The sequence below is a fragment of the Hyaena hyaena genome, unplaced genomic scaffold, assembly GCF_003009895.1.
Source record: "Hyaena hyaena isolate Hyena2069 unplaced genomic scaffold, ASM300989v1 scaffold_130, whole genome shotgun sequence".
In the NCBI taxonomy this organism is placed as follows: Eukaryota; Metazoa; Chordata; class Mammalia; order Carnivora; family Hyaenidae; genus Hyaena; species Hyaena hyaena.
The window spans coordinates 1843389-1866166 of NW_024080762.1; the positions used below are offsets into that span (position 1 = coordinate 1843389).

Sequence of the window (22778 nt, forward strand, 5' to 3'; positions counted from 1 at the left end):
AGCTCTTAATCTTGCAATTGGTGAGTTTGAGCCCCATGTCGGGCTCTGTGCTGACAGCTCAGAGCCTGAAACCTGCTTCCGATTCTGTGTCTCCCTCTCTCTCTGCCCCTCCTCCATTCATTCTGTTTCTCTCTCTCTCAAAAAGGAATAAACATCATATAATTTTAAAAGGGTGAATTTTATGGTATGTGAATTATATTTCAATGAAAAGATAACCTTTGTGGGGAGAAAGCTATTTTTAAACCTATATTTTCTATATTTTTCAGTATTTTCTATAAAATTAGTTAACACTAATATGGAACGAGATCCAGATCATCTCAAGATCTTTTGGGGGATATGGTGGATTGAGAAAGTGGAGCTAAATAAATGGAGACTTAAGGCTTCTGTTTTCTCTTGGGGGAAGATGTAGTTACAGATAAATTAACACAGATAGAAACATGAAACTAAAACTGCTAAATATTTTAAAGTTATCACTAAATGATTAAAAATAGAATTTATATCTTCCAAAATGTTAGAGGGAAAAATGGAATTAAAGAAACCTAATCAATGCAAATGTGCAGAAAGGAAAGAAGAGACAGACCTAGAAAGCATGGCAATAACCTAAATAGGAAACATAAGTTAAGATGATAGCAGGGAAAGTTCAAACATGTAACCAATTACAATACATGTGAATGGTTAAAATTTAACTCTTAAAAAATAGAGACTTGCTGGGGGCGCCTTGGTGACTCAGCTAGTTAAGTGTCTGACCCTTGGTTTCAGCTCAGGTTGTGATCTCACTGTTCTTGAGATCCACTGTCAGCATGGAGCCTGCTTGGGATTCTCTCGATCCCTGCCCCTCCCCCACTCATGCTTGTTCTTTCTCAAAATAAACAAACATTAAAAAAGCCCCAAACCAAACCAAACTACAGAGACTTGCAGATTGCATAAAAATAAAGACAAGAATAGGGGCACATGGGTGGCTCAGTCGGTTTAGCGTCCGACTTCAGCTCAGGTCATGATCTCACGGTTCATGGGTTTGAGCCCCGCATCAGGCTCTGTGCAGACAGCTAGCTCAGAGTCTGAAGCCTACTTCAGATTCTGTGTCTCCCTCTCTCTCTGACCCTCCCCTGTTCACGCTGTCTCTCTCTCTCTCAGAAAGAAGTAAAAACACTTAAAAAATTTAAATAAAGACAAGAATAGACCTGCGTTCAAAAAACAAACAAGCAAACAAAAAAACATACCTTGAAAAAGTACATAAGAAGTTGACAAAGATACACCAGGTGAAATTCAACAATGAGAAATGAGAGTAATGCAAATATCAGGTAAAACATAATTCATGGAGAAAAGCATAGAAGAGAAAGTGGTATTTAATAGGGATAACTACTTCCACTGAGCAGTGGGAGCGATTATGTGTGTTTGCACACCTGAAGAATCCCTGCAGATGTACATTGGTGGAGAGATGTCTGCTCAGATGCCAGTGAAACTAAATCCAGACAGACAGGCAGACAAGAAGGTTGTTCCCAATGGGTAGAGACTGTGAAAGACACCCCCTAGAACAAAGACAATCTACAGGTGAAGTAAACCCAGAATTGGCAGGGAAGATAGGAAATATCTGCGTATCAATCTAGTCACTGATCTAGATACTGGTGGAGTACCTGATGAGTCGGAGTTGGGCTACTTTGGTTCCTGGTAGAAAAGAGACTCCGTAAGCTTGACAGGTCTCATTCTCTTGGACTGGCCTCCTCCACAAGCCTCCACAAGGCCACTGCTAACACTTGTGCTCACAACTTCCCAGGAGTCTCTTCCCTCAAGGCTACACTGAAAGTCCCAGAGAAAAACTGTGGCTTGGCTTGGGTTACATGTCCACCCTGGACAATTCACTGTGACCAGACTGGTGGGGTGTTCCAGATGCAACTATCATTGAAACCACATGGATGGAAGCATCGTTTATTTTTATTTTTGTTTCAATAAATAAGCACGCTCTAGTTCATTTTCTCTGGGGGGAGAACATCAGATTCCCAGGGTTGGCAGGTGCCAGCAGGCTCCAACATCCTTATAAATCCAGAATGAAAACCTTGTCACATTCAATCATGTCTTGACCCTGTTGGATGACAGGGCAATAAATTCTGTTTCTGATCTTGGCAGAAACAAACACTGCCTTCACCCAGATTCACATCAGTCTCAGTTCTCTGAGTAGACCAGGAGTCAACAGGAGACTTGCCAGCTAAAAGGACCCTGAGTCCTTGTCCCCTCTCCTCTTGGGAGACTGGAAGACATTCAAGTTGAATTGTGCTGCCCATCCTCACCGTGCGAAACCTGTTACAATTTCCCATCGGGCTCTTTTCATTGCCTTGGTATCTGTGGGTACCCCGCGTAACACAGCCCCTTCTGAATGATCTTTTGGGATTCAGGTCCCAGGTTCTAAGTGTTTTGCTATCAATAATGACGTAGAGATAGGTGGAGGACAAAATTATAACCATAGGGAAAAGGGAACTACTATTTATTAGTCGGGATCAGTTATCAGGTGTTATCTGCCTCTGATACCCACTCGGGTAGCACTGGAAGTACTTGGCTTCTCTTTCTTTCTTTCTGACTTTTCTGTATTTTACAGTTTGTATTATAAAAACATGAAAGGAAATTTGAGAAGAAAACATTTCCCCATGTTGTTCATTATAAAATCCCCTTCTCTGAAGCGGATGAGATGACGTTCATGTGTTTTCATATTCTGGTTTTCACTTGCCACTATATCATGTGTACCTTCTACGTCTCCCTAATTATCACTGTTGCTGTTACATAATATTTTAATGAGTTATGATATACCGTAATATCCCTACGTGCCCTGCTGTCATGAACACCTCTGTTAAAAAAAGCCTTTTTTCCCCCTTCTGTTAATTATTTCCTTAAAATGAATCCCCAGAAGTGGAGTGACCAGTTAAGGCAAATGAGCATTTTCATGGTTCTTGACTTTTATTGCCAAATTGCTTTCCAAAGGGGTTGTATCAGCTTACAAGGACAGGGCAGTCCATTTTTTTCAGGGTCTGTTTTTAAACCTACTTAAAAGAAATACAATTCTATATGGAGCCAGAGGTCCTGATAATGTATAAATCATGATTATCAGCCAAAAAGTCCTTGGAGAAGCAGCCATCCCTGAGAGCCAGATGCTAAGTGGCCCAAGAACTCAAAATACTAGTGTTAATCATAACGGGGTAGTAAGAAGGAATGATCCTTTCCACATTTGCTTAGGGAGCTTGTGTTTAATTTTGGAACACTGAGGGGAAAAAAAAGTAATCAATCAATGAAGTTGCTTTCTTAAAGTATTTGGTATTATCTGTTCTTTATAGGGAACAACCTCAACTTTTCTACATGAGCTTCTCTTTCCCCCTCAGTTACTGAGGCATCATTGACAAATAAAACTGTAATATATTTAAAATGTACTAGTGATGGTTTGATGTACATATGCGTTGGGAAAGGATTTCCACAATCAAGTTAATCAACACCTCTATCGCCTCCCATATTTACCCCTTTTGTGTGTGAGAACACTTCTATTGTACTCTCTTAACAAATTTTGATGATACAATATTATCAGTTATCCTCACCATGTTATATATTAGAGCCTCAGAATTTTTTCTCCTTATAATTGAAAGATTGTACTCTTCTACCCACTTTTCTCTATCTTCCCTACCTGCTCCCACCCCCTCTCCCACAGATCCTGGCAACCACCATTCTGCTGTTTCTCCGAGTTCCAGTTTTTTTCAGATTCCACATGTAAGTGACACCATGCGGTGTTTGTCTTTCTCTGTCTGATCTATTAAATGTCCTTCAGGGCTACCCATGTCGTAACCAAGGGCAGTGTTTCCTTCTTTTTTTATGGGTGAATAGTATACATATTACACCAATTACATGTATTACATCTTTACTCATCCACGTATCAACAGACACTTAGGTTATTTCCAGGCGTTGGCTATGGTGTATAATGCTGCTATGAACATGGGGATGCAGATATCTCTTCCAGACACTGCTTTTGTTTCCTTTGGATATATCCCCACAAGTAGGATTGCTGGATCCTACCTATTTGTGCTTCTGACACTCCATACAGAAACAGACAAAACTGACTTTACTGACAACAATAATGGCAGCAGCATCTGCGATGTAGTGTGCATTTTTTCGTACGCAGGCACGGTGCTGCATTCTTAATACACATTACTTCATTTCTTCTAAACATAACCTTATACAGTGCAGTCATTCGCAGCATTTGTAGACAAAGAAGACATGCGAGACCATACGCTCCTGAGGCAGGGATAGTTGTTTTGTTCATCGATGTATTCCATGTGCTTAGAAAAACACATAGTAGGTCCTCAAGAAACACTGCTGACTGAATGAGGCTCCAAGAGCATAAGTAGCTTCTTCAGGGACATGGGTGGCACTGCTAGGATTCAAACCCAGGATGCCTGGGCTGCCTCGGGTCCTGTTCCTGACCCCTCTGCTATAGATGCTCTTATCAGAGACAGACAAACACAGCCGGTTCTGGCCACTCACCTGACTCCAGCTCCCCGCAAACCACTCCACCTTGCCTGTGCAGGGTCCGTTGTCACACGGGGTGGCCTCCGCCGGCCGGTTGTTCCCACAGCCCTCCAGGGGCAGGCTGCTGACGTGGTTGGTCATGCACACCACTGAGCGTGTCCGCACTCCAGCCCCACACTCCGCTGAGCACTGAGAGACAGGAGATAGTTCCATTAGAGGGGAGACCCCTACCGGCTCTGAAGCCACTTTCAAATGATGCGAAGGAGGACTGAACGTCTCCTTTCCCTACCAACTCTTTCCCCTCAGAGTCTCTGATCACTTTTCCCGCATCGCCTACTCCATTATAGGATATCAGTATGGCAACTCCCCATCTTAGATTTTCTGGGACCGTCTTCTTTCCAAATATCCTGTCCCACTCTTGTGATTCATATGCTTACACACTTGTCAGACTCTCTGTCTTGGCTTTTGTTTTTGAAAATATATCCAGTAGCAGAAGAAGGAGGGCATGAACACTTGGGCCTATGTCAACCTGCTGGTAGCCGCGTCTGGGTGAGTCTGGGGAGGCTGGGGAAGTGAGGTATGTCCCCTCATCATTGCTGCCTGATATTAAGTCCCTGAAGGCCACAGCCGGGACAATGTTAGGAGACAGCTCGGTATAGAGGGAGAGCTTGGCCTGGAAACCAGGCACATCGATGTTAATATCTCTACTAGCTGGGTGGCCTGGGGCAAGTGACCCAGTCCGTCACATGTTTGGCGTACTCACCTGGACAGCTGGCATAGGACAGGTAATGAATGATGTGCTCTGCGTATAGCAGATGTTAAAAAAATGGTTATGAGGGGCTTTAAAGGGTCAAGTCTTATATTTCCACTCTAAAAATACAGAAACTGAGGTAAGGTCTTCACGTAAAGCCACATAACCACCAGTCATTTGTCTCTTATAAGCACACTGTTCTCATCTGGCACATGAGTAAACACATTCCTGGGCCATACCCCAAAACTCAAATAGCGTTCTCCATCTGTCTTGAAATACTTAGGAATGCGGCCTTACTTTGCTTCTCATCCTATATGTGCAGACACTTTCTGGACCTCTTTGTCCGAGTTATTCCTCAGATACCTCAAGCCTAACATGTAAAACAATGAAACTCCGCCTTCACCACCTACCCATTGCTACTCCTGGTTTTCCCAGTTGTGCTCAAATTTCTACCAGGATTCAAAAGTTGACTGTTCTTCTGAGTTCCTGCTACCAACATCTAGCCAACCATCAGGTCTCACAGATTCTGGTTTAACCACATTTTTTCTTGTCGTCTTCCTTTCTGCTCCCCATTCCCAGATTCCCACTGCTGATATTCTTCCCCTGGACTGTGGTCACAGGTTGTTGCTCACTCTCACTGCCTTTTCTAATCTGTTGGGCTTCCAGGTGTCGGGAATGCCATGCTGAAAGTCCCTCTGATGCCGTCCCATTCCGACATGGATTTCCCCACCTGACATTAAAGCTTTCCTAGAAGATGATCTCAGTCAGCCTCAATCTTCTAGGCTAATTTTCCATTAAACTTCCCATTATTCTACCCCACACACCTCATGCTGGACAGAGCCCAGGTCCTCCAGTCGCCCATTACATGAAGAGCTCACCGGGCTTTGGCCAGGCCGTTCCTCCTATCTCCCTAGAGCAATCTTCCCCTTCACCAGGACACACCCAAATCTGTTAAGGCTCAGCTCAATGCCATCTACTCCGTGAAAACTCCCTGCTCTGCCCGATTCAATAATCTCCAGCCTCGGAATTCTCAAGGCACACACTCTGCATTCTACTGTCTTCCTCTACTGTTAACGTATGTCCTACTGCATTCTTTCCTTTATAGAAGTAGACTCAGTGAAGGAAAGGACAATTGAATCATCTTTAATTCCTTCTCAGGTCAGCACCTAACCTATGGGCAAATCCATGAATATCAGTTGAAGAAATGAATACAGACTTGGGTCCTTCCTTGCTCATTTCACTTCTGTAACCAGCACCTTCCAACCCTGAAAGTGGCCCTTCAGAGCATAACCAAAGCCCGTTCTAAGGGTTTCTGCTGGGTCTTCCCTTAAAAGCAGAGTCCATGTTTTTTGGTTTGTTTTATTAACAATACTATTTAAAAAAATAAGCAAAAGTGAGTGATTTAAATAAAATTTAAGACAAGAAAAAAAACCCAACCCTGTTTCCTTCTCAAAATTTTCATTTTAATTTTTTGTACATTGCTGTCTAGTCTTGCAAAGTCACAGCCCAGGATGAATACTGGGCTGGGCCTGACTCCCCAGGGAGGAAACTCTTTGGAGCCTGAAGGGGATTAGAACATGCCACCCCAAAATATATTGCTTTGACCTACTTTTAACTGAAGGTGATTGAGAAACATCAGGTCCAGGAAGGGCTCTCTGCCCTCCCCCTGCCTGCCTAAAAGCAGTACATAAATTTCCTGTGAGAAATTTCTGCCTAGTACCAGGAAGTAAATGCACTTTTTTTTTTTTTTTTTTGAAGGAGGGTATAGAGAGAGAGGGAGAGAAAAAGTCTTAATCAGGCTCCATGCCCAAAGTGGAGCCCAACAAGGGGCTCGATCTCATGACCCTGAGATCATGACCTGAGTTGAAACCAAAAGTCAACACCCAACCAACCAAGCCACCCAGGTGACCTCAAGAGGACATTTTTATAATTGCAGTTGGGGAGCTTATGCCAAAAGGCTCTAAACAAACTTTACTAAAATAACTCTTGTCTTCCATTAGTTTCCTCTTTATATTTTTCAGCCATTTCCCTATAATTTACTGCCCTAGAAGCCCCAACCCCTTTCCTGGGTCTAGTCACTTCTTCAAAATTTACCACTCTTTGTTAAAATGGTATATAAGCTCTCAAGTCTAGCTGCTTCTTTGGGATTTTTCACTTCTTTCCTATTAGGCTCCCTATGCCATGTAAAAAAAAAAATAACAGTAAATAAAATTTGATGGCTTTTCTCCTGTTAATCTGGCTTTTGTTAGTTTAATTTGCAGGTTTCCAGTGAAGAACTTAAGAGGGTAGAGGAGAAGTTTTTTTCCCCTCTCCAGCCTTATAAATGCTTTGTGTGACTTGTACTCTATCTGCATTGTTACTGGGAATTTGAGCCAACAAGTCAGTCCCTTTTACAAAAAAGAAAATCTTTTGTTCCAGTAATTGGAATATTCTAGCCTAAAAGGTTTTTTTTTTTTTTGCTTCAGCTGTACATTATCTTGTCTCTTTCTCAGCTTTAAACACTCAAGATAGTTAAATCCTCCTGAAGAATACAAGGTGAATGGAATCTAAGTTATTTTCTTGTTTCAAACCCTAAGAATATTTCTTTCCACGTAGTTTCCATTTGACTCACTCAATTTCTGCTTTCCAAACTAAGTAATATACAGGCATCTGGGAAAATGTCCTCAGACCCCCATGTGCTTAATTTAAAAGAATGTTAAGGGTCAAGCCAAGTGTCCGATTCGAGAACATTACAGGGATGAGCCCTGTAGAAGCACTTCTCTTTATTACACAACTGCAGCGAAAAGCATAGCACATTTCAACTTGAAAGTAGCTACCCACACCAGACCTGGCTCAGGAGCCTCTCAGCAGGAGGAATGAGGGGGAACCATGGACCTCTACCAGGAAGCACAGACTGTCCTTCAACTTGAGGCACCGAAACACACCCACTCACTGTCCTTGCAGGATGTGCCTAAAAAGGCCAGATCATCTTTGTAGTCAGAAATGGACCTGACTCCTCAGAGAACTTCTGGGCTGATAAAACAGAGATGCACGAAATTTGTAAGCAACCCTGTGGTGAGATTTTTCTTCTCTCTCCGGCTACAGCTGAAATGCTAACTTTGGCCCAACTGGTCCTTGAGGGACTCAGAGGTCCTAATGGCTATTCCTGAACTCTAGGTTCGTGTATCATCTTCCCTGATTAAGTAACCAAAAGCTCAATGTCTTATTTCTTCTCTTGGAAAACATCCTTAGATGTGAGGATGGTGGACTTAGAAAAAACATTTTTTTTCTGTTGTGACTAAATATTGCATGTGTATTTAAACTCGTCACTGAAGTTCACTTTTTAAATTAAAAAGTAAATGATGCCTATGTCTCATAAGGTCCACCCTCAATTAAAAGTAGCTGCAAGGATATTTAAAAAATTGTTTTAATGTTTTATTTATTTCTGAGAGGGAGACAGCGTGAGCAGGGGAGGGTCAGAGAGAGAGGGAGGTACAGAATCTGAAACAGGCTCCAGGCTCTGAGCTGGCTGTCAGCACAGAGCCCGACGTGGGGCTCAAACCCACGAACTGTGAGATCATGACTTGAGCTGAAGTAGGACGCTTAACCAACTGAGCGCCCAGGCGCCCCTGCAAGGATATTTTTTAAGGTGAGTCACTGAGTCAGAAAAACTATATAATCCCTGGAAGTTTAGGAGAAGATTCAGATGGGAGTTTACAACCTCAATTCAATTAGGTAGAGATTAACTATCTTTATTTGAAATTGGGCAATAAGATGTGTTCTGGATCCTTTAATAAGTGTTTGTAAACTTCAATCATATTTTCCTCTAATCTCTCCCACTTGAGCTAATTAAATGGAAGCTGTATCTCATTTATGCCTGGCATTATTAAGTGCTCAACACATCTTTCTTCCAGTTGTAGAAAAATTGCATAGTTAACACTAAGGCTTAACAGGGTTGATTTTTACACGAGGCCACTACTCACATGTGAAAGACTGCCACCAGCTGGTCATTCCTGGGGTCTGATCCTTTTTGTGAGGCTACGTGGTGACTCAAAAGCCTGCTCCACGGTACCAATCTCATCTAGGTTATGGTTTCAAGTATGTTATTCCTTAATGCTCATTCAGCAATGTTCCCAATGAGGTAACAGGGTCAGAGGACAGCTTGCTCGAGGTGTAATAAGAATTAAGTCCTTGCAGAAGTAACGCCACAGTCAACGCACTTTCCTTAAAGCCAAATGCACCCCCCTCCCACTCATCTACTCCAAACACAAACATTCAGGACTAAGGATATGTTCTAGGGGTAGATGAAGCGAGATTTCTTACAACATAGCACTAAGCTCACATGGCTTAAAACATCTTTCCGAAAAAGAACGAAAAAGTTCTCCTAACAGAAGAATGAAGTGGCCATCCCTTCCTCCATTTAGAATTTTAAGGCAAGAGTTAGATCCATCAAGTACTTATGTTAAAATGCAAAGTAAATTTACATTAAAGGGAAATTTACAAGTCTGTGTTGGAAGGGAAATAAAGAATAGAGGTGGATTCAGCTATAGTAAGCAAACAATAGCTTAGTCTAATTAAAAGTCATTAAAAGGTTTCTAATACCACAGCATGTTTATAATTAATACATATGTGAAAAAGGAAGGTTACCAAAATATACATATATAGTATTATGATTTGTATCTTTCAAATATGAGTGAGTACAAAAAAGCTATGTATAAGGGATGTCTGGGTGGCTTAGTTGGTTAAGCTTTTGACTTTATTTCAGTTCAGGTCACACTCTCATGGTTGAGAGATAGAGCACTGCATTGGGCTCCACGCTAAGCAAGGAACCTGTTTAAGATTCTCTCTCTCTCTCAAAAAAAGAAATTTCTCTATCTTTTCCCCTCTCCCCTGCTTGAATGCTCTTTATCTCTCTCTCTCTCTCTCAAATAAAAAAAAAAAGTGGGGCGCCTGGGTGGCTCAGTTGGTTAAGCGTCCTACTTTGGCTCAGGTCATGATCTCACGGTTTGTGAGTTCGAGCCCCGTGTTGGGCTCTGTGCTGACGGCTCAGCCTGCTTTGGATCCTGTGTCTCCCTCTCTCTCTGCCCCTCCCCTTCTCATGCTCTGTCTCTCTCCGTCTGTCAATAATAAAAATGTTTTTTTTTTAAAAAAGCTATGTATGTAAAATATGTATGAGTAGAAAGAAGCTTGACATATAGTTTACAAATCTTAAATTATTATCTGCTAGTGAAGAGATTATTGGTATACTTTTCTGATTTTTAAAATATTTTTTTATAATAGTATATGTTACTTTATGACCAGAAAAAGTGTTAGAATGTTATTATTTTTTATACATAACTATATTAGTTCTTTAATTGGAAATGCGTATTGTTTTTTTAAAGCTGATTTATTTTTGAGAGAGAGAGCACACATGTGTGAGGGGGGAGGGGCAGAGAGAGAGGAAGAGAGAGAATCCCAAGCAGGCTCCACACTGTCAGTGAAGAGCTAGACACGGGGCTCGATCCCACAGACCTTGAGATCATGGCCTAAGCTGAAATCAAGAGTCAGATGCTCAACTGACTGAGCCACCCAGGACCCTGGAAATCCACATAATTTAAGGAAAAAATTCTGTGAGAGAAAACGTTTGCAAATACACACTGAAATATAGAAAATGGCATTTTTACTATTTTATGAAGTAGAGATAAGCTATTAAGGGTGTAGTCCTATATGAACTATGATGAAGGGGTGCCTGGGTGGCATACTCTCTCTCTCAACACAAATAAATAAACATTAAAAAAAGGAATGATGATTAAATATTTTAGATTACATATTTTAAATGCATTATAAACTCAGTTGTCTTGCAATGTCTATTTTTGCATATAGCCTTTTATTAATTACATGGTTTTGTGTAAATAATTTTTAAAAAATGTTTATTTGTTTTGGAGAGAGAAACAGAGCATGAGCAGGGGAAGGGCAGAGAGAGAGAGGGAGACACAGAATCTGAAGCAGGCTCCGGGCTCTTAGCTGTCAGCACAGAGCCTGATGTCACGCTTGAACCCACAGACCGTGAGATCATGACCTGAGCCGAAGTCAGACGCTTAACTGACTGAGCCACCCAGGTGCCCTGTAAATAATTTTCTTTATATTCTAGAATAATGATTGATGAAGATGAAGCATTTACTGAGAAAATAATTTCAGCTATTTTAGCCTTTACACAGCATTCTAAAACTTTCACTTACTCTAGGGAATGTGAACATCCAGAAAAATTTCTAAGTTTCCAGTCTGTTTGGACATATAAGTCATCACAGTCTTCATGAGATTACATATAATGGATTACGGATTGAAAGAATTTAAGTGCTCCAGACTTCAAACTATTTTGTTCCTTTGTTTCCTAACTTAAGTTGGTATCATAAATTCTGTGTTTGTATCATAAACTTTTATATGATAGGACACAGATATTTTAGCTTAAGGTTTTATGTACATTTGACACAAATTACTTTCATCCAACATTATTTTAAAAAGTCTTCCCCACAGAAAAATGAAAGCCCAGCATCATTCTTTTTATTCACCTGCTTGTGCACTAAATTCACCAAGTTTACTCTGAACAAAAATGAGTTTTGGGATGGCTAGAAACCCACTATTACATTCACGATTTAATATTCATGTGGGGTGCGAAGGAGTGCTAATTCTTTCACACCCACTGCTTCCTCTTGGAGCACCTCGGCCTTTGTATATGGATAGAAAGCCTGAGAGAGGTTACCACTGGGCCTTTCCCCCCAAAGTCAGTAATTTCTAGTAATTCCAGTAATTTCTAGAAAGTCTAGTGATTTCTAGTAAGTCTCATCAATTTCTAGTAATTCTAGTAATCTATCTGGTGGTTTGTCTTCGCGGTGTTGGGGCGCCTGGTAACATGCAGACCCCGGCGGGGTTCCAGGCCCCGAGTGCGGCCGCCACGCTCACCCTGTCGCCCCACTCGGTGAGGAACCAGCTCTTCGCGCAGGGCCCCATGTCGCAGTTCTCAATGTCGTTGGGCCGCAGCTTCATGTTGCACTCCTCATCGTCAACCACGTCCCCGATGTTGCTCACACACTTCACGTCCCGGGTCCTCTGTCCCACCCCGCAGGGGACCGAGCACTGAAACACAGCAAGATCACGTCGGTGGAATGGGCCGTGTTCCCTCCGGGGGCATCTCCAGCGGTGACGGCCGCATCCTGGGGTCACCTGCCACCTGAGCAGAGGACCCACTGTGTGGCCGAGGCCCTCTCCCCGCCCCCCACCATGCAGTGCTATCTGGGGGAGGGGGATCCCAGCCCTGAAAACTTCCAAGTTCCTTCTCTAAGACCTTCCCGAATGCCTTGCCTACTTGGCTGCTCTGGGCCTCCGTTCTGTCGTCTGTAAAACAGAGGTGAAGGTTGGAAGGCCCGGGCTTCTCAGGACACAGGAGAGAGGTGAGACTCCTGGGCACGTGACTCCCTCGGCCTCACCCTTCAAGCCGGCTGTGGGTGATGGGAACTCACTAGCCTTGACTCTCTCAAGCCAGCGGGCTGTTGTATGGGTTGCAGAGGAGCCCTTCCAGAACCAGTCGGGACGGGTTCCCTGCGGGAGACCTCGGGGCTGTCCTGAGTTAGGTCTCGGGGTGGGGATGGCCGTGAGCGGCACAGGGGAGCCCGGAGCAGGCTGCGCCTACCGAGGTCCAGTCTGTGCGGATCTGCCACTCGCTGCAGATCTTGAGCTGGCAGGTGCTGGTGGTCTCGGGCTTCTCCAGGTGCTGGCAGCGGTATGGCTGCACCGTGAGGCTGCGGTTGGCGTACACCTGGCGGCACAGAACCTGGCGGTGCTGCATGCCCAGGCCGCAGGTCTTGCTGCACTCGGACCACTCTCCGATGTCCCAGCTAGCTCAGGAATGACAGAGAGCGACAGCGACGGGTCAGCGTCACCCGCAGGGAGAGAGCGAGACCCTGAGCCCGCCAGCGCGCAGCCGTCAGAATCCCCCTGGGCAGGCTCATCCCAGAACATTCTTAGTGGCCTGCCAAGGGCCGTTGGACTCTGTCCAGGAAACTACCCCACTCTGGAACTTAGAAATCTAATTCCGGCACCTCCTCTTTTTTTTTTTTTTCTACTTGCGTGTCAGTTTCACGATCCTCTCCTGTCACCCTGCTTTGTCATTCAGTTAAATAAGACATCGGCACATGCTCATTACCTATGGGAATGTATCTGTTCCTTTGAAAATTATGTTTGCACCCTTCTTAGGAACCTTTCCCTTCTGCAAGTGTCCTCTTCATCATTCAATAACCAGCCCAGGACCTCTCCTGAGACTCTTTACCTGACTCCTCGTGGCTGGCGTCTTTACGACTCTCATTGTTCTGTGTACACAGCTCACCTACCACGCCAACCACGCTGGACTGTAATTCTCTGCCTCCCTCTTTCCTTTCCCTGAGGCGTAATTGCTCCCAATTACCGAAGGCTGGGCTTCCCTGGTGAGTGCTGGCTGCTAAGGGCTACAGGCTCCCGCGAGCACCCGAGATGGGTGTGCTTGCTGAACAGACTGCAGTTCATGCGCAGACCAAGTCTCAGGTTTCTAAGTCAGAGGCACACAGATTTAAAAAATCTGGATCGCATCTGCTCCTACGGTCCTATGCACGAGCAAGCAGAGGTGACCCGACAAAGGCCGCCTGCACAGAGAGGCCATCTTACAAGGCTGGGCAAGGGAAGATGTTGCAGGGCTCCTCTTCGGGGGTCGGCTTCATGCTGGAGTCGCAGTAGCTCTCGGGAACCTCTTCGTGGGTGTTTCTGTGTACGCAGCGAAAGATCGGGAACTGAGACCCTGCAAGCACAAGGAGCACTTCTGAGGGACAGTCCCACACACCTGTATGGTGGGCTCTGGTGGAGACGCACAGAAGAACCCAGGTACTGGTGAAGAGAGGCCAGAGAGAACAATCCCCACCCACCCACACGGGCTGCCAGGCACGTGGGTGCAAAGAGGGTTAGGAATAGTTCCTGCCCTCAAAGAGCTTATGATCTCTTTGTGGACACGGCTGGAAAGTGCTGCAGGCAGATAAAAATAAGTTTCCTAACAGTTCAAGAGAGCACTATGCAGGCGAGTGATGGTGAGCGCTAGTCATAACTGTTCGCAGGCTTTCTGGAGACATCACAGAAAGAGGGTCCCAGAAGCTGTAGCTGGATCCTAGAGGGCAGTTGGGTTTGGGCAGCTGTGTGCACGTGTCTGGGAGGGAGGGGGCCGTCCAGGAGGCTGAGATGGAACGTATGCCTGTATGATTAAGAGACAGGCTGCAGCAGAAAAGTAGGAAGATTGAAGACAGGCCAGAAGAGCAGCTGGCTTCCCTTTGTAAAGTGTCTTACACATTCCCCGAATAAATACGTACTGATCCAATGGTATTTTTAGGTATCTGAGTGGATGTCTGCTTCCAATGAGACAGTGAGCTTCTCAGAGACAGAACTCATTCGTGTCCATCCCTGTAATCCCAGTACCTAGCAGAGCAATAGCTGCTCAATAAAAATGCTAAATGGCTACTTAGCAGAGATCTAATATTTGTTTTTATTACTTTGCTAAAAAAAAATCATACTAAACTGCCTCAGGGATTTTGTCGTTGTTGTTTTGTTTTAAACACTTTTTAAAAAGTTTTTATTTACTTATTTTGAGAGAGAGAGAGAAGGGGAGAGGCAGAGAGAGAGAATTCCAAGCAGGCTCTGCACTGTCACCGCAGAGCCTGACTCGGGGCTCGAACTCAGAAACCGTGAGATCATGACCTGAGTAGAAACCAAGAGCCAGACGCTCAACTGACTGAGCCACCCCTGTTGTTTTGCTGTGAATACATAGCGCAGTTTCACCGTCTTAATATGGATACATCTATTTTGGAGAGAAAGTCAGAATGTGTTTGTGAGATCCGTAGCTTTCAAAAAAAGCCCACTCAATTCTGCCTTCCTCTCTCTCTCTCTGCGCCCCCTGGTGGCAGCCCTGAAGTATTACTAATGAAAGTGTAGAAAGGGAGAAATGTCTGAAATATAAGATGTGTCTTCACAAATAACTGCCTGTCCCCACAGCCAACCCCCCCGTCCAGGCCACTACGCAATTCCTGCTGGGAAGAACAGGATCACTTATTCTAGGGCTCTGTCTTCTCGCTCTGTTGCTAATTGGCCAGACATTTAGAGTTTCTGAACTTCCAACTTGCTGCAATTTAATTGTAACTGGAGGGATAACGTTTAACATAAATGTCACAATATTTCATCAGCCACGAAAAGTGTGTCAATGCCTGTTTAAGCTGATCTTGTGTGATGACCCAGCCAGAGGGAAGTTCTTGTAAGAAACCTGAACGTTTGTAAGACAGTTCTGAATCTGAAATGATCATTTGTTTCAAAACTACTCTGGTTGTAAAAATTTCTAATGTAGCTATAGCTTGAGATCATTATTTAAAACCGTGTTCCAATTAAGTATAATTGTTAGCTGAGTAGAAGAAACGTACTTTTCCCTCAAATTAATTTAATTAATAGGAAGCAAACATTTTTGTGGAATTGAATTTTGTCTAGCGACATACCTGCTTCAAGAAGAGATTTTTAATTAAATTCAGCAAACATTAAACACATTGTGCTCCCTGCACCAAGATGAATAAGATTCCATTCACGCCTTGCAGGCTATCCATTTGGGACCCAGCTATGAAGGGATTAAGTAAAAATCTTATTATTGATCCCTTCAGACCATGTGGGTTTACCTTTCCTGCTTGCAAGTTTGTGGACTGGAAAGCAAAAGTAACTATTCCAACCACATGGCACTCAGACGAGGGGGCAATTTAATATCTTTGGCTAAAAGGATACAGGTTACCGTGGGAATGCTCCTGTGCCTCGGAGAGATGGGTTCTGCTTAGGGCTGTTGGCACATGGCTGCTGCCTTGCCCGCACTCCCCCTTCGTGCCTTTACAGATCCCGTGTTCAGCCTAGGACATGGATTCAGGGGCTCTCTCTCTGGTGGTGAGAAAACACCGGAACTATGAGGACTCCAATGACCTCAATGGTTTCTTTCTTCGGGTCAGGTTTGATTTCTGCAGAGAGGGAGACTGTCACTCAAAATGGCACCTGGCCATCTCTTCATTGTACAGCATGTCATTCTATCACATCTCTAATTGCTGGCAAGCAAGAATGGGGTGGTGAGGTCAGGTGCTGGCTGGGCTTCAGCAGCAGGGAAAACCGGGATCATTTTAGTTGGGTTTCGTGTTGCGTGTGTTGATCAAAACAGAGCTCTGTTATGCTGGAGGAGAGAACAAGACCACTGGTAATCTGAAATTATTAAATGAGGCAAGTCGATGAATTCAGGGGACAGGACAGAGGCCGATGGGAAGAGGGACAGAATATGGAGAAAAAAATTATATCACCCTGGTCTTGAAACTCTAGGAATCAACTGAGCCGAGCCAAAATTTTGACCAGTCAGAGGTCTGGGCGAAATGCTGGATGGACCATTGGGTTGCCCGGGGGCGGGGCCCTCTCCGTGATGAGGATATTGTGATGCTGAAAGCATTTCCCAAAAGGAGAGGTTTTCCCGCGAGAGGTATGGACATGTGCGGTCTGGTGAGCCGCCAGGAGGACCGGAGAAGGTTTGTGTGGGGACAAGCGGTGAGGTCGCAGGGGGCGTGGATTCGCGTCGTGCATGAAAGAGCTGGCTGGCACCAGCAGGCTCGGAAGGGCCCTGTCCCGGCACATCTGTCACTACTGCTGAGCTGGACACTGCCGCATCCACACCGCCTCATCTGTCCTGCAGGTGCGGCCGCTGTGGCCGGGAGCAAACCTTACAGGGAGCCAAGGAGGGGCACCCACGGCTGCTGCCATTTGTCGCGCGGGAGAGCAAAGGGTCTGGGCGCACAAGGGCGGGGAACAGCACCTCTCTGCTCTTGTTTTATTTCCAAGGCACCCCTTCCACACCTCTTCGACGGGACAAATCGTGCTGTTTGTCAGGGTAAAGGAGACTATGCACACATCACCCCGGGCATCCTAGGGGCAGACGCCGTGTGTGCATGCGTGTGTGCGTGTGGGTGCGCAAAGGAGGAAGACTATTAAGAATATTAAACAACGTAACATGGAAATCTAGAGAAGATTCTCCAGTTGCGAAGACATAAATCCACATTCTTTCAGCTACGGATAAGACACAAGTAAGGCAATACTAGCCTTGCGTATCTAGGATGTCATGAAAATGTAAAAGCTACTCTTACACATTTTCTAATAGCTTCTCTACCCCATTTGAGATGTGGTGACAATATATCCATTAATTCAGGAATCACTTGAGGGGTGCCCGCGTGTGTGCTTGGTACGATCCCAGGTGCAGGCAATGCGAAGTGTACACGCATGAAGACCACTAGTCTGTGCGGAGCTGGGGCACAAATGTGTCCCGGATTTGCTGGGGGGTCCTACAGAATAGGCGCCCACCTGGGCCTTGCAGAATCGGGAAGGGCTTCCCAGAGAAGCTGTATCTGGGCTAAGTCAGGAGGTGTAAACGGTTTGCTGGCTCGATTAGTAAGGGAGGCAGTTTTTGTTTTTTTTTTTAAATCTCAGTGTGGATCACAGAGACTGGGGTTGGCTGGGGGAATGATAACCAGAATCTTTGGAAATGGGGTCCCTGCATCATGCCTGGTATAGAGCAGAGAAAGACTTGTCGAATGACCCCCAGGGGAAGTGGCGTCTATCCAGTGAGCACAGGACTGTGTGAGCAGCACGGAGGTGGGGCTGGCAAACAGCACATTCTCTGTCCCTATCCTAGTAAGTCTGCAGGCAATGCCTTATGGTCTCTGACTGGGCTACATCTCACCCTACGGGGAAGGCTGGGCCAGGCGATGAAAGGGAAGAGAATCTCCCATGCACACCATCTTTGATATAAAACCACATGCCACCAATTTAAATTCTTTTTATAACTTTCCCTTGTTTTTACCCAGCACAAATGTAAGCGGTTAGCGGGCACCACACCACCAACTACGGAGTATTCAGTAATGGCACATTGGGTTCCCAGGTTACCTGCGTGCCTTACAGATTCACGGATGGAGCCTCACTAAAATGGTCTTGGTCTTCCCGTGTAGCCATCTCTAGCTTTCTGCCTCTGAGAAGACACATTCTATAGGCATTTCATCTTCCCTCACAGAGCTTGAAAAAGAGGTTAGCCCGGAGAATCCCCAGTCCACATTCCTTGCACATAAACTAAGTAAATGCACAATAAAACCCGCACAGTAGCAGCTCCATAAATCAGTTATCAGGTGTCATGGAACTGGCGGGGTTCCAGACAGGAGGGGCTCCAGCTCCGGGGAAGCACCAGCTCTGGGAAATCCCAGTCTCAAAAGCCACTAAGCCAATGTGCTTGGGAAAAAGATAAAGGCTTTGAGATGGTTGTGAAAGGCTTTTTTTTTTTTTTTTTTTAATGTCAAAGCTTCCGAATTTTGTCCTCTCAGGTATAAGCCTCTGGAAGAAAAGAAAAGGAAAAAAAAGTCCCCAAACCAGTATTCCCAGGGTATCACAGTTTTCTGTTCGGCAGAAACTTCCTGGGATAGAGCCTCCCCGTTTCTGTGGTAGCCTCTCCTCAAAGCACAGCTCTTTTAGGGTCACCCAGAAGGCTTCGTTACAAATGGAAGGCTGTTACCACGCATTTGGTACCCCTGCATCACAGTTCCTAGATGGTCACAGATGTACTCTTGCACTGAGGATCTAGGCCACCTTGAAACTGAGACACAGCATCGATTTCCAGCCAGGTGCCGGACGTTCGAGGCTTCTGGACACCGCATTCCACGTCTGCCTCAACACTGGGGCTTTCAAGGAAATAGGGCCCTGAACTGTGGTTCAGACTAATATTGATACTGACCCTCTTGCACACAGCCACGCTCGCTTTGAGCCGATCACACCGTGGCGTCATGTAAATTTCACTTGAACGCCATCCGCAGCCCTTCTCCCAAACCTGCAACCCTTCCTTTGTTTAGGGAGACGCCCCATGTGCCCTCTGGTGTGCGGGCTCCTTTCCTGCAAGGGGTCCAGAGAGCAGGCAATACTGGGCTTCGGGCCTGTCCTCGGGGTCTCAGCCGATGGGGTCGGGATGATGGGATGGTACAGGATGAGGATTTTACAGAAAGGAGAGGGCTGCGAGTGCTGGGGTGAGCCCAAAGCCAGCTAACACCTCAAGCCCAGTCAGTGTGCTTTTTCCTGGACTCTCAGGTGTAATGAGTTTTGTCTGGCATTTGTGGGACCTTAAACCTCGTGAGCACATTCTGTGGTTATTGATGAGCGCGTCGTGCCGGAGAGGGTTAACTCAGCAGGTCTGGGGTGCTCGGACCCTGCACACTCCAGAGGAAGGCCTGTCTTCACTATGGCCCTTGAGCCCATGGAATACCCTGCTGGCGGGTGTTTTTCTGTCTTGGACCACAGTGTAACAGTTTGACAATGGAGGTCGTGCCAACAGTGTGATTTGGGTGAGTGCCTGTTTTTCTGTGCCTGGGGTCTTGGGCCACGTCCTGTCTATCTGTTTGACTTCTGGGTGCCAGTGTCGGTAATGTGGGGGCTACGTGCCTATGCGAGTGAGCCACAAGAAGCCCCCCGGACCTCAGACTTCGAGAGGCTTCTCTGGTTGTCCTCACTTGGCCCCCGCGGTCGCCCACCACTGCTGGGAGAACTCAGTGCATCCATATGCAGCTCTCTTGGGATGGGGCACCTGGCAGCTGGCCCCTGGTTTCTCTCCGGGCTTGGCCACACATGCGCTTTCCCTTGGATGACACCCAGCTGTATCTTCTCACTGCAGACGTTGTAAGCATAGCAGCTCCTCTGAGACTTGTATGCCCTTCCTGGGGATCATCAAGCTTGGGGGTGGTCCTGGGGACCCTCAACGCAACGTCACACCACTGAGCCATCTCACAGTCAGGCTCAGGGAGGGGAGGGTTTGCCGTGTCCCTCGAGCCCAGCCACACATTCCTCTCCTGGGTGGGTGGGTGGGGATCTGCGGACACCCTCCCAGCCCACACTCGAGCTCACCTTTCCCACAACTTGTTGAGCATTCTGTTGTCCCCAGCTGCTTCCAGTTGTGGTCCCGGCTTCGCCGCGGGGGCTGCGGCGCCGCCGGCACCAGGTTGTCTGGCCGATGGGGGGAAAATGCATGTGGATGCCTGACTGGGAAGGCCTGCGCTGACCCCGACGTGAGTACTTCAGGCGCCCCACTGCGCATGGCCTCCCTCTCCTCAGTCTCCTCCTTCTCTTCTCCCTCCTCGGGGCTCCTCCCGTCCGGGACCAGCTGGCCGTTGAAGGGCTCCCCTAGGAGAGGCAGGTGCACACACAGAACACTGAGTACCGACAGAGGAGATCCCTTCCGCATTAGAAATTATGCAGCATGCCACCATCTCCAGCTCCCAGCACAGAGATTTCAGACATGCAGAAACTAATGCCCCTCACATCCAAAACATTATGAAAAGTGAGTAAGGAAACAATGAATGTCTCAGTAAGAAAAGCAGGGGCCAGGAAAAATAGAAATAGCTGAAACAGTCACAGAAAATACAAAAGCCAAAAGTCACACAAAAACGCTCAAGTTCACTCATAACCAAAGAACTACACGTGAAAACAAAAACAACCACCATGACATTATCAGCCTAACAGTAAAGATCAGAAATTTTGGAGACCCTTAAATCCCTAAGCCCCTCATGGAAGGTACAGGGAAATCCACTGGGGAGGGGGGAAGCTGCAGATAGAAAGACACACGTTTTGGACAGCAATTTGGCCACATTCACCCAGGTTTTACATGCACGTACCTCCTGATCTAGCGATTCAGTTTCTAGGACATTATTGTGCAAATATCCTCATTCTTTTGCATAAAGCCGCAGGCACAACCATGGCTAGTAAAGCATTATTTGAAATAGCCAAAGAATGAAGTGGATTTAAAGGTCCACTAGGGCACTGGTTAAAAACATTGTGTTACAACCATGATTGGATGATGCGTTACTTTTTTTTATGATAATTTTTTAAAATGTTTTATTTTTGAGAGAGAGACAGCGCGAGCAGGGGAGGGTCAGGGAGAGAGGAAGACACAGAATCCAAAGCAGGCTCCAGGCTCTGAGCTGGCAGTCAGCACAGAGCCTGACGCAGGGCTCGAACCCATGAACTGCGAGATCATGTCCTGAGCTGAAGTTGGATGCTTAACCAACTGAGCCACCCAGGTGCCCCTACTGTTTTTTTTTTTTTTTTTTTTTTTTTAAAGAATGGAACAACAACAAAAGAGCAAATATATGTTGTGACATATGACTGATCTGTTGTTTGATGAGAGGAAAAAGCCTAGCAGAAGTCAGTCTGTATACCCAGACCTGCACAGGTGTGGGAGAACACGTCTGGAGGCTAAATTTGCTTTCTGCCCTTTGCGTCTGTCCCTCCTCCTCTCCCAGCCCAAGTGGCCAAGCCCTTAGGTTTTCTGGCCTCAGAGTTTTGCAGGAGAGAAAGTAAAAGCTGCTGAAAGTCAACAGCTCTTCCTTCCTACAATGAAAGCCTGAGTTCTTAGTAAGAAGAAGGAGGCCCAGGTACCCATCCAGCCAAAGGGAAGGAGGAAAAGAAAGGAGGGAAAAGTAGAGAGCATTTTTTGACAGACACAGGGAGAGGCAGAACTATTTCCCAGGCTAGGAGAGGCCAGAGTCAGGGCGCTGGGGTTTCCTGAGCACCACAGACCTTACTCATGGTGATCTTTACTCATATTGCGGGTGTGTGGGGGGCCCCGGTATTGACTGAGATTGAATTTTCTACAAGTGTCAAAGAAGTTTGAAGTTGAGGCAAGATCTCAGTTAGACTTCTGGAAAAGACCAGTCCCCTGTACACTTAGATTACAGACAAAGGTTCCAAGTGGCTGTAAGCATGCTTCTATGCGCACAGGAAAGGGCGGTGTGGAGTCCTACCAAACTGTAAAGAGATATTCCCTCTTGGAATGGAATGGGAGGGATGAGGTTGGGGCACATTGCCTTCTTTTTTTGTTTTAAATAGACCTTATTCTTTTTTTTAGAGCAGTTGTAGGGTCACAGCAAAATTAAGTGGAAAGTAGAGTTTCCATATCCTCCCTTGCCCCCCTCCCAAAAAGCCTCCCCCATCAACATCTCGTACCAGCACGATACAGCTGTTACCATCCATGAACCTGCTTCGACACACCATCATCACCCAAAGCCCATGGTTTACATCAGGGCTCATTCTGGTGCTGTACATTCTATTGGTTTCGACAAATGTGTAGTGCTACGTATCCAGCACTATGGTATCATTGAGAATAGTGTCACTGCCCTTAAAACCCTCTGTCCGCCTACTCATCCCTCCCTCCCCCGTAGCCCCTGGCAACCTGTTTAATGTCCCCATAGTTTTGCCTTTTCCAGAATGTCATCTAGTTGGAATCATGCAGCGTGGAGACTTTTCAGATCGGCCTCTTTCACTTGAATAAGGTACATTGACCTTCCTTCCATGTCTTTTCATGGCTTGACAGCTCATTTCTTTTTGTGCTGAATGATATTCCACTGTCTGGTCAGACAGCCTAACGAAGGATATCTTGTTTGCTTCCAAGTTTGGCTAATTACGGAGTACTTGC

The 22778-nt window shown here is 45.8% G+C and overlaps 1 protein-coding gene across 2 annotated transcripts in view; it reads right to left on the reverse strand.

Moving 5' to 3' along the window:
• Positions 1-22778, reverse strand: part of THSD4 (thrombospondin type 1 domain containing 4) — a 549275-nt gene that overhangs the window by 7124 nt on the left and 519373 nt on the right. For both annotated transcript variants that reach the window (XM_039237821.1, XM_039237822.1), the window contains 5 exons: positions 20213-20488; positions 13904-14033; positions 12897-13101; positions 12170-12343; positions 4516-4689 (listed from right to left, as the gene is read on the reverse strand). In XM_039237821.1, coding sequence (XP_039093752.1) covers positions 4516-4689; positions 12170-12343; positions 12897-13101; positions 13904-14033; positions 20213-20488 — 959 coding nt within the window. The remainder of the gene's footprint in view (positions 1-4515; positions 4690-12169; positions 12344-12896; positions 13102-13903; positions 14034-20212; positions 20489-22778) is intronic.